General features: G+C 40.7%; 1 protein-coding gene across 17 annotated transcripts in view; it reads left to right on the forward strand.

The window, feature by feature from the left end:
• Positions 1–12,373, forward strand: part of si:dkey-21e5.1 (potassium channel subfamily T member 1) — a 72,081-nt gene that overhangs the window by 8,854 nt on the left and 50,854 nt on the right. The window contains exon 1 of one of the 17 annotated variants that reach the window (XM_037099070.1): positions 11,327–12,102. The exons of 13 other annotated variants lie outside the window; for them this stretch is intronic. In XM_037099070.1, coding sequence (XP_036954965.1) covers positions 11,957–12,102 — 146 coding nt within the window. In that variant the 5' untranslated portion in view covers positions 11,327–11,956. Of the gene's footprint in view, positions 1–11,326; positions 12,103–12,373 lie in introns of those variants that run through there. 3 more of the 17 variants (XM_037099073.1, XM_037099076.1, XM_037099077.1) reach the window with 3 other exon arrangements.

The raw sequence follows: 12,373 nt of genomic DNA on the forward strand, positions 1-12,373 counted from the left end.
GTCACCATGTGACTTTATTGTCCAACTAAGGCCAGACATTCAAGACAAGCTGCAGACTCTCACTTATTCTCTGTCTCTGCATCAATGCGGAATCTTACACATTTGCCTTGCAATGCATCTTTATAAGCAAGACATTTCCATATCTCTAGTAATCAGGGTTTATTGTAAATGCACACACTAGGTCTTGTAACAGAGTTTGACGGTAATTTACAAATCCTGCTATGAAAAGCAGAGCAGCCCTTGTTTATTCAAAACAAATAGCCGCTATAAACTACGGCTCCTCACACGTACACACACACATCTCTGCACAATGCACATGGAAGAAAGTGAATGAAAATGCAAACGGAGCAAACACCATTATTGGTAGCATGTTATGGTGCTGCTCTGTAATTGCTCGTTTCCAGGCTCTGGAGTGGAAACGGAAGCAGACCCTGTCACTGGGCTTTGGGGACGCTATATTTCTTGGTTGATGATCCTTCTGCATGCTCATGGTTTGTGATGTTGATTATTTCCTGTGCTTATGCCTTGTCGAGTGTAAAGCCTCAAAACAAATTAACCCCCAGAGGGAGTCTCAGAGCCTCTGCACCGCCATTTCCCCCCGATGGCCTTTTGCATCTGTTTTCTTGCATCCATCAAAGGGTGCCATGAGAGTAAGTTTGAAGGACTCAGACATTAACAAAACATATTAACATAGCTAGAGGGGAGGATTGTAAGGCAGCAACAAGAGCAGTCCAATGCTCAAACAAACAAGCTGTAACAAAGAGAGTTTGACCTGGTTATCTTAACTGTATTATAATTTTAAATTATGAAATTGAAAATAAAGGTCTGCACTCCATTACCACTGTACACATATTTGTTCTGTACAGAGCTCTGCAAAAACAAACATTTGCAGCAGCCTATCTCGAAACCTTTTTTTACACTACCACAAAGGAAGGGCCAACATGGTATATGTAACTTTAGAGTGCAGTACTGTGAGAGTGAATTTTCTAGAAAATCAATTAAGAAACTGTTTATTGATAAATAACCAGACAGACAGACCCTTATGCAACAAATAAAAAAACAGTCACATTGTTCTTCATTACATTGATCCATTCCTTCGTTATATAAAGTTACTCCTTTGGAACATCGCCCATAGTGACAATTTAAAGACCAGCTGATTTGAAATATTTGAAAAATACACATAACATTGTGCAGCAGAACCTTCTCTTATTTCCTATGGTGGCAATCATCTTGGTTTATGAGATAGCATAAACACTACACACAGCACACACGGGACCTCTCTCATTGTCCATGAATTTGTCTCAGAATATAAATTGTAATTTTAAACGGATCCTACTTCCAAATACATAGTTGGGTAATATGGCTAAACTGATACTTGGTTGTTACTTAACCCTGTTTCATGAGAGGTGACCAACATTGTGCAAGAATAGAACTGGTGTCCTCACCTCTGTCATGATAACTGTAGAGAGGTTGCTGATTATATATGATCCAGTTTAACCAACGTATTTGATGCTGTGCAAGTTGGTACCATGAAATGTGGCACACCTCTCGCTGCAGATCCTACCTACTCAGCCAAGACCTGCAAGAATAGGTGTTCAGGGCACAGAGTGAGAATGACAGAGGCACTATTCTCCCTATTACATGTCTGCGTACCATCAAAATTGTTATGAAGCTGTTATTTTGAAGTCCCCATATCCCAACAAAACAACAAACATACTTTTCCTTTGCAACAATTTAAAATAAATTCCATTATTAAATGTGAGGGAGAGTTAGTCCCTGTGAATGCAAGATTGTTGCTGTGTGTCACAGTATTAAGGCAATAAGCCCTTCAATGCTGTCGTGCTGAGTGTGTGAGTCCCTGTGTTTCCGATCATCTCTCTGTGGATGTGGGCGTACAGTGTGGTGGGGAGCTGAAGGGAGTGAGGGAGGGAGGGGGGTCTCCCTCTAGAGCTGTCATTATCTCCAGGGTTGGGTGTCAGAGGGCCATAATGACTGCTTGGCTGTGTGGGTGCTGAAGAGGAGCAATCACACTGAAGTCATTGGTCTGACAAGCATTTGGTCTGTCCGTGTGCCTCTGTTTTTTATGTGTGCATGTGTGCATTGTCTATGCAGGTGCTCATGTATGAGCGTGGACACACCGGCGTTTGCACCTGTGAGTGTCTGATTATACATATCCGAGTGTGCGTACGTGGGCATGTTTCTCAGTCTGTCAGCCAGTGGCTGGGGGAGGGTGGGATGGGGGGGAGCCTCAGTCAACATCAGAAATAGAAACAAACCCACCAAACAGTTTTCTACATGCCGACAGGGTTTGAAACAGAAAGAGCAGCAGGGAGAGCATTGGTTCCATCTATCTTTCCTGTTTAATCTTGTTGAGGCATTTTCTCCTCTAATCAAGGCGGGAGGCTGGTGGGAGTAATGTCGACATAATGTGGAGTGTTAATTGGTTAATAAATCAACTTCTAACACTACTTGTGTGTCAAATAGCGGCTCTTGGACTGGTGACTCCAGCACTGACGCATGTTCTGCTGTCAAGCAACAGCTAGACTCAGACATGCATCATTCGCTCTTTGCTGTGAAAATCTCCCATTTGACAGCTTTACAGCAGCACAGAAGGGTCCTCAGTTTTAGCTTGGTAATCCTCTATTTCTGAGTGGATCTAGATTGATTGTGATAGATTTCATTAGCTCTAGGTTTTTCCCTGATGATTTATTTCAGGTATATCATCTATTGATATAAGGAGATGAGTTAAATCTCTTAGAGGCCTCTTATGGATTTTTTTTTTCTGTCCAGATAGACATTTTAGAATTAAGCTCCAAGTAGAATCAAATGTCCTGGGACAATAATTGTGCACTGATAACGACAGCAGCTGTTTGTTTTTACTGATCTGTGGCAGAAGTGACTGCTGGGATTATATGCCTGGATGATTTCAGCGAATTTTTAGAGCCTGATGTTATGATGGAGCAAAAGGAGCACAGAAAGGGAAGAGTAAGATTGGGGAGGAGATGGATAGGAGCAGAAAGGAGGCATATGAGTGATGAGTGGCACTGATATGAAGATGATGATGATGCGGGTGATTAGTTCCAATAAGTCACGGAGGACTAACAGTCTGAGTGCTGCAGGATATGGACACACTGCAGCTTCAAATCAAAATCCAGCTAATTTTAGATAAAGAAGGAAATTCATACTTATCAAACATTAAAATGGAGAGCAATGTCACAAAGAGTCACATATACAGTTGTTTACAGGGCTGCACAATTTATCGATATATCACTGGATTCTTTTTTTAATTTTTATATATAACCTGGTGTACAAATCTTGTCCTCAGATTACAGAGCAAACAATGCTATATTTTTGGGGCCCATCTCAGTATTAGAAGGTAACTGTTGGTCTCTGCTGGATCCCAGTTGAGCATAATTTAATATTTTTTCAGAATCCGGTTTGTGCAATAGTTTTATTTTTGGTGGAATTAAATAAAAATGTAGAAATGGATTTTGATGAAATGTCACTATTTTCAACAAATATTTGGTTTTAGTGCGTGACAGAGGCATTTCAACTCACCTAATTTTTTCAAAGACAGTCCAAAATGTTAAAATCAGACAATTATCTGTTTTTGCAGTTATTTTATTTCTTTCTTTCTTTCATTTATTTTTTTTAATTAAAATAAATTTATAGAAGAAAACATGCCTTTTCCTGTTTGCAACTTTTGGGGTCCAAAGTGCAATGATCTCGTAAAAGTAGTCTTAAAGGTTCAGTGTGTGTTGGATTTAGTAGCATCTATTTGTGTGGTTGCAGATTGTAACAAACTGTAACCCCTCATCTTACACTCCCCTATGGTGACCCTGCCAAAATGGAAGGGATCTCTCTAGAGACAGTACTTGGTTCGTCTGTTCCGGGCTGCTGAATTCCACTGGTTGCATGTACATTGCAGAACGGCTCCAGCTATCATTACTCCTAGAATTATTGATAAAGACTACAGTAATGTAATGTCGGAGTCTTTTTATTCTAACATGTCCCTATTTGGGTGCTTACCTTAAATAATTTGAGTATCTTTTCAATAATATAAGTTCTTACATAAAAAACACCAATGCCATTCTGTGTTTAATTAAGTTTGTAAAGATAACCTCAGTTATCTCAGTCACAGGAGAAAGAACAGCTTGGATTCTGAGACATTTTACATCTCAAGTTGTGACCCCACAGTTTCCTAACGCCATCTTGTGTAGAAATCTGATGTGCTTGAAAAGCAGAGTGTTGTTACTGGTGACATGCACGTCTCCGCTTAGCAACCGGAGCTTGCAATTTCAGACCATAGGTGGCATTAGTCACCATCATCAGCAAAGAGTGGGTGGGTGACTCTTAAGGGCCTCTAGTCTAGTTCTCATGTTCTCATCAGCACCAGAGTGGCAATGTCTCTGACATGCTGTTGGTTTAAGGCCCATTGTTATCAGAATGAGGCAGAGGCCCCAAACATGTTGTCTTTTTGGTCACATTCTATGGGGATTTGTGCAGCCAGTGAATAGAAACTGGAACAAGTAAATAGTGAAAATGAGGGGAGAGCCGAGGCATTGCATTCCTGAAAAGCTTAATCTGGACAGTGCTCCATTTCAGCAATTTCCTCTCAGTAATTCCTCCACAGCGTTAAGGGGAAATAAATCTGAAAGCGGCACAACATGTGTAAGCTGGAAGGAACTAGCTTGCTTTTATTAGCCTTCAAATCAAATGACTGGGAGCATTTCAGTAGCTCAGCACACAGTCTCAGAGGGGTAGATCAAGTGGGATGGATAATTAAAGGTAGGCAGCAAAGGGAGAACAAATGTTAGGGGGTTTGCTCCGAGAAAAATACCATTTATTATACCCATTAGAATTTGTTCCTCTTCTGGGCCATTGCATCTTTGTGCCTGAAAATCTCTGGTGCATTGGCTGTTTAAACCCCACCATGCTCTGCCGTGCCAACTTAATTAATATCGGTGGAGTTGGCTTGTCAGACTTTAATAAGCAGCAGTGATGATGGAGGCATTTGGATGAGGTTTTCAGCTCTGTAGAGGGGATTCCAGTGATGTGGGCGAGATGTGCAGCGTCACATAGAGGATCATTCAGGAATCACATAAAACAATTCATTCCATGAGATCAAAGAGATTTAGTGAAATATGCAAGACCTAAATACTGAAGCTGCATTTGAATTGTAAAATATTCACTTGGTTAGTTTCACAGTTTCTGCCTTGATTATAATCGTCTTAAATGGTAACTAATTATGACTCACTAATGTCTCTTATTTGCATATGTATAGTCCTAAAAGCTGTGAGATGATTTTATCTGCAGTGCTGAACCCGTTTGATTTTTGCCTGGCCAAGGTAATCTGCAAAATGTTTCATAATCAATGTAGCTGCTCTGGTTCACTGATCACGGATTTAAAAGATAACCCATCAGCAGCCTTTTCTATTAACACAACTGACTGCCTGTCAAGTGATGTGCTATTTCACCACCTACTGTCTGTTTACTTCAGCACCGCTAGCGATTATTTTAGGTCATTTAAATACAATCTTTGTCCTCCCCCCTAATATGAGTTGTAAATGCAAAGCACTATAAAGGATGTCTGTTTACAATATTATTAATCTTTGCATGCCTTTTTGTATGAGTCAGGGAATTTTAAGAAATGAATGCACATTATTGTAAACTTGCTCTTGTATAATTCTTACAGGCCTTTGAATTCCCTACAGTCCGAGCTAGACTATATACACTGTCTTGGTGTTGAAAGATAAGTGCACGTTTTTTGTTTTTTTTTAAGACCAGGAAAACATAAATGTAATACAAGTGCAGCTTATATGGCTGTTTGAGCTAAGTGAAAGGGACTGACTCCATTGGTCACTGTCACAACTTTACAAATGTTTTTTTCTGTGTTCATACTGTGTCAAAGGCCACAAACTGATAAACAGATCTTGACTTTCAATTCAAATGAAACATTAAAATTCATTATCCTGATTCAAGTCAAATGATAAAATTGTTTTGCAAAAACATTGCATATCATTGCTGATTTATGAAAGCAAATCTACTATTTTGGGAGATAGTGAGTAAGGAGGCCATTATTCAGTTGAGGTTGAAGAATCAATACTGTCCAGACTGGGCTCTCTGTGAGTTATTACTGGAGAAGAGATATAAAGTTTCTATTGCTGTCCAATTAAAAAAATTGTGCAGCTGTAGACATAGTTTGAAAAACTAACTTCCTGTCGACGTCTATATTCACGGGCTGGCAAATAACAGCTGATTGTCCTGTTGTTAATGCAAGTAAAGAGAACAACATCGCAGCTTTCTGGTGCAGTGTCATGCTGGGAGCGGTTCTTTTATTCATGAAGCTGTTGAACATGGCCTAATAAAAAAAAAATCTACATATTTCCTGAGAAGTTTCAAAGGGAAATGGTATTTGTGTCTGAAACCACCGAAAAAGAGCCCATTTGAAGGCAAAGCATATAAGTGCTGCACATTTTTCTGCACACACTGAAGTACTATTTTGTCACGCTTCAACAGGGACTCTCTGATCTGGGTACATGAGACTGAAAGAAATTATTTAATGCCCTCAGAAAATTTGACTACATTTTATTTTCTTTTGTTTTGAATATAACATTTGCTGTGCCTCACTATTCACAAGTGAACCTTCACTCAGACATGTTCATTTTTGGCAGATAACAACAAGGTTGTGACCATTAAATGAGTAGTTGAACCCTTTTGCACAAAACAGCCTTTGGCAAAACCGTAATCGTCGAGCAAGAGAGTATCCCTGTGTTTGTGTGTGTGTGTCCGCACTGCTGGAGTGCGTGCGTACACTCTTGTGTGTAAGCCTGCCAGTGGCATCGGCTAGACTTCTTCCTCCTCCCTGGCTATGCTGTACTCAGACAGACAGCTCGCCCACAGCAGCACTAGCTCACTGCCTTAATATGTTTTGACAGAGGAAGCTTTATCACAGCTCTCGACGCCCATCTGCAGCACGGAGCATGAAGCTGAGGCGCACCCAATGATGGTGGTGCTTCTTGCTGTGGAGGAGAGGCCTGGTTGCTCACCGAGAATTTTAAAATTACGTGGCTCATTAAGTTCACAAATTATAGTCAAAGAAAAAGAAATCTGTCACTTCTTATATATGTCTCTGTGTCAAACCCATGTAAATTAGCTCTTATATATTTTTCACACAGAAATATGATCATATATATTTGAGAAATGTCCTCACCAACTTTTCCTGCAATTTTCAGTGTGACACCAGTGACTCTATGACACAGTGTTGCATTTGTCAGCTCTCAAAACTCAGATTCCTTTTTTTCTCTCTTCTCCTGGCTTGAAGTTACACATCTTGCAGAATCTGGAATCTATCCAAGTTTATGTGCCAAGCATTTCAGAGAGGAATGCTTCACCAGCTATACCCCAAGCTCAGCTAATAGGCTTCACTGCAGTTATCTTTCTCCGTGTGTTACATCCCTGCATATTACTGCCCCCTTTCAAATTCCAGCTTGAGCCTGAAATAATGGATATAAATACCTAATGTGAAGCTGGATTCAGTCAATTGGCAGCTGGGGGTTTCTGCAAAGGTTCCAGTGCTCTGGCTGCAAAAGAAATAAGCTGCATTCTGTAAGAACATGCCTGTAAGAACAGAATCATTAACCAGAGCTGAGAAATATTAACCGGTGCTAAATAGCTAACTGTATTCTGAATTCATGTCTGGCAAGATGAAGTATGAGCTGGCAACTAATGTCAAGCCAATGTTTAATTAATGTAAATTTTAATCATGTTTTAAAACTGAAAATCAGTGTGGATCCTAGATTCAGTCTTGATTATTTCAACTGAAAATTAGACAGAAATGTGAAATCACTGTCACTGATTTACACTAATATTTACATACACCATAATTTTTCTCTGGGTGGGAGGTTGCAGGGTCCTCACAGCTTTTTTTTTATGTACTTGAAGCTAGTGCAAAGGTTGAGCAGCTTGCTCAAGGGTGCTACATTAGCATGACCTCAGTCACTGGATATAAAACCGAGGGCTATACTGCCATCTGTGTCATTAGCTCTACAGTGCATTAGGTTGCAACTGGCTGGTGCACGTTTCATGTAGCACATTGTGTTTTCTCCCTGCTGCTGTTATCAGATCAGACTCACACAGGCTGCAGTACTCTAATTCACCACACAGTGTCTCTGTCCTCAAATATGTGCCTCTGCACCTGTTTGCTGCTGTCATTCTCTGGCATATGTCATATTTCCACCTCAGTGCATTAATTTGCTTCTTTTTTATGACTTTGATATTGTGTGCACTCAACTGAACCCGGTCTATATACCCGCAAGCACTTACAAAACAGACATTGTCTCCTCAAGAAATCTGTTTTTTCATCATTAAATAATACCAAATTATACTTTGAGGAGCATGTTGTTTTCTTGCCATAAATAGAGTGGCAAATTTGATTGACTTCATTGATTAGGTGATTAAAAGAAAGTGGTTGCTTACTATTTTTATAATAGATTAGGCCTAATTGTTTAAGCCAGTCTTCTTAACCTGCATACTTTTAGGTGGTTCCTTGTTCAAGCACACCTGATTCAGATGAATGGGTAACAATCAGATTTCCACAGAGCTTTGTGACAAGTTCCTCATTTTTAATTGGATGTGATGGGAAACATCTAAAACATGCAGGATTGAAGAACACTGGTTTCACTCATTTTTCAAACAATAATGTCAAACACTGGCTGGTTCTACTTTCTTAAATGCAAAGATTGTCTGCTTTTCTTCTATCCTCCTTTCATGTGGGATAGTTAATGAAGAGTCTTCAGGGTTTGGACTATTGTTTGGACAAAAGAATCAATGTGAAAATCTCTCTTTGAACTCTTTGGAAATTGTGATGACCACTATTCAAATGTTCTTTTCTTATGTTTTACGTGCTGTAAATATACTGGTTTGCTGATATTTAGTCAATATTGGTCTCTCATATTTACCTGTATCTGCATAGATGTTGTTTGATATGTGCCAATATTAAAAAAAATATTTTCAAGAAATAAGGATGCAGATAAAGATGTTTAGTGTAATTTAAGTTTACTGCTTCAATGCAAAAATGTCATTTTAGACAGTAAGTCATTGTTAAACCATCAAATATCCTGAGTCTGTTAAATATCTTTGTCACTGTGCCTAACCAAATTTGAGGGATCACGGTAAAGAATTGGATTACTTTGGCTAATATATCGATATCAGAATTGTGAACTCCTTAAAGGGGCTCACTTGTTATAGGCCCTGTGTGAACGAATTGTAGCGTGGCGTGAAAAATTAGACCTTCCCTGCCTCTCTCAGTTGCCTGGCTGACATATTTAGTGCATAAAATAATGACTGGCTTCCAACATAGGAGTTCCACAGAGCCCCTTTAATATTGGTAAACGTTAATGATCTTGAATTAAAGCAATTGTAATCTGCCCGACCAATAAAGTGCATCACAGTTTTAACTGCTGGAGAATGCTTTTTTGCAGTTAGGGTAGAAGAGAGGGTGCAGAATACCATTATGTTGACTTATAACATACACAATATTATCATCAAAGTTTTTACAACCATTTTGTTGCACACACATTGACAACTTGGCGATAATCACTACAACCAGAGTCTGTTTCATATCATGAACTACTGAGCTGCTTGACTGGAACAGTCTGGGTTAGTAGCTTGCTCAAATGTATCTTTATTTTCTTTTACTATCTTTTATATATATATTTTTTTTAATTTTATTTTAATTTTTTTTTGACCTCCCAAATTTTCCTGCCGAGGCAGGGATTAATTATGCAACTTGCTCTTCACAGGTCCACCTCTCTAATCCCAAGGTTACTATCATTAGATAATTTAATGTGTTTCCTGAAGCTGAACTCAAAATGCCATGTGCACTGAATGTAGATTGTATTATGTGTTTCCTAAATGCATTACTAATGGGAGCTCAGCTCATGTGGCTGCTCTGGCTACATTAGAAAAAAAACTGCATCCTGTGTAAGCACATGCCAATCTGTAGATCCGGATCATAAACAGGAGATGAGAAATATGAGCTGGTCTTTTCAAATCCCTGCTCTGAATTAATATCGGGCTCAAATGTTATAAGCTGGTAAAAATATTCTAACTAAAAAACAGAGGGAGACACATTCACAGCATCCTTGCATTGTCTCTTGACCTGTTTTACAACCTGCTTCCTGGTTGGTAATGTAAAAAAAATCAGCTGCAAGGCTACTGACCCATCTGACGTTGAGTTAAATTCAGAAGTCCTTAAACGCGTGTGCTGCCTACAGTTTATAAATCACGGCACCTCGCAGTAGGAAGGTATTCGTCACGATACAGTGTCTTTGATATTCTCAAACTGCATGATCATTATGGTGCTTCACTTTCTCCCACTTTCCAAACGCATGCATGTCAGACAGAATAGAAAACAGATGACCCACGGCTAATGGCTGCATCCTAAGTTGAACTGACAGTTATGTTAGCAGTAGCCTGGTCGAGGGCTGTTTCCCACCCTCTGTCTGATGTGTGCTCTGACATGCTGCAGCTCTCTGTCACAGTGAATCACTAAAACCAGACAGGCTTTTTGAAAAGTACAATTGAGAGAGGATTTTGTGTTTTCTAAGAGGGACTGTCTACATGTTTCACTGCATATCTTAGCCTGTTGCAGTTTGAATTCACTTCATAGAAACAAAGCGTAACGGCCGCTTTAGAAATCTGCTGGATTGGAATATGCAGAATTGCTATGATTATTTAATACATTTATGAGAATAGATTAGGGCTGCAACTAATGATTGTTTCCTTTATTGCTTAATGCTGCTCTTAGTGGTGTTGTCTTTGCAGTTTGCCTACCACCCGTTTTGCAGTGAGCAATCCCCCCGCTCTAACCCACAAGCAGACAAAACCACCTCTTTGCAGTGTGCTCTGTCGAGATTAAATAAAGTGGGCAGGGGTACCAGAGAACTGCCTTTCTCCTTTACTGCATGAGCAGGAGGAGGAGAGGCATGGGAAACTGACCAAACACTATATAACCACACTGGAATATAGAGCTATTTAAGATTTATGTTCTAAAGAAAATGAGGCTTACAGCAGCTTTAACTTATTAATTATTTTCATGATTGTTAAGTGACATTTACAAAATTAAAAAAAAGACTTCCATTTACTATTATAAATGCAGCAACAACAAATAAGTAGCAAATCCTTACATTTAAGGGCGGGGGGATAATTGTTCTTGTGTTGCAGCTCTTGACATGACATGTCCCTGAAAAACTGACATTAATTGGCAGGTGTACCATTATGTCTCATGCAGGCTGTACACCCAGAGTCACGTGTGTTTCCATGCAAACCAGTGTGATCATGCCATGGACTGTTTGTTTGTCTAAGCCACCTGCTCATTTGTCTGTGGCATCTCATTACTCTATGTGTGCGGACAACGATTGTTGAAGGACGCTGAGTAGTGAAGCTCTCTAGACTGTGCTGTCGGCTCGATTGTCATGATCTTCCATCCAGCCACTTTTTGAATTATTATTTGAGCCGTCCAGAACTTCACAAACCACACGATGAGCAGGTGATGAAAATGATGAGTGGCACGTGTGTCTGATCGAAATTTGTCCATCCTCGGTTATGTAAGCAGTTGGGGAGCCTGTTGGGTTGGCTAGGCGCTTGACGTTGCATCGTGACGACGCGTGAATCTAAGACGCACGGGGACCTCACATCTCCATCAGGGATGGAGGAGCTCTCGATAAGCAAGAGGACAAGCTGATGCTCGCTTCACTGTGTCTGAGGACCCCGTGATGCGGCAGGGAGGGAGACGCCCCCCCTCCGTCTTCGCGCAACACCAGTGACAGAACCGGGGATGCGGTTTTCTCCGGCGGCGTCGGTCGCTGAGTGAGCCCGCCGTGTTCTCACAGCAGGAGGAGGACGCGTACTGGCCGCTCTCTTCTGGTGGTAGCACCCGGGGAGGCAGAGAGCCATGGCGGGCGCTAAGCTGACGCCTTCTCCCTCGGAGATCGACCCAGACGTGAAGACTGAGGTGCAGAAAACCCCCGAACCCACCTGGGTCAACCCCTCCAGCCCTCTCCGGACCATGGGCTCTTTCGGGAGCGATGCCGGCCAAAGGTAGCCGCCACAGATCCGCAACGAAGTCGCATGTTTTCTGAACGCAGCTCGCCTTGCGCACATGCAGCATCCGAGAAAATAACATGATGCTGTGAGCGCAGGGTGCACAAAGTCTTCCTTATAACTTGGCTTGTAATTATGCTCAGGCAAAAGTTGCTCCGCGATTAATCATTAGCATTGAATCTGTCCACCTGTGAATTGTAACATGATCGTTTAGCCTCGGGTGATACAGGCTATATTTTCTCCATCGGGGTTAAACATTAACAAGAGC

This window comes from Acanthopagrus latus, chromosome 5 (assembly GCF_904848185.1).
Source record: "Acanthopagrus latus isolate v.2019 chromosome 5, fAcaLat1.1, whole genome shotgun sequence".
Classification (NCBI taxonomy): Eukaryota; Metazoa; Chordata; class Actinopteri; order Spariformes; family Sparidae; genus Acanthopagrus; species Acanthopagrus latus.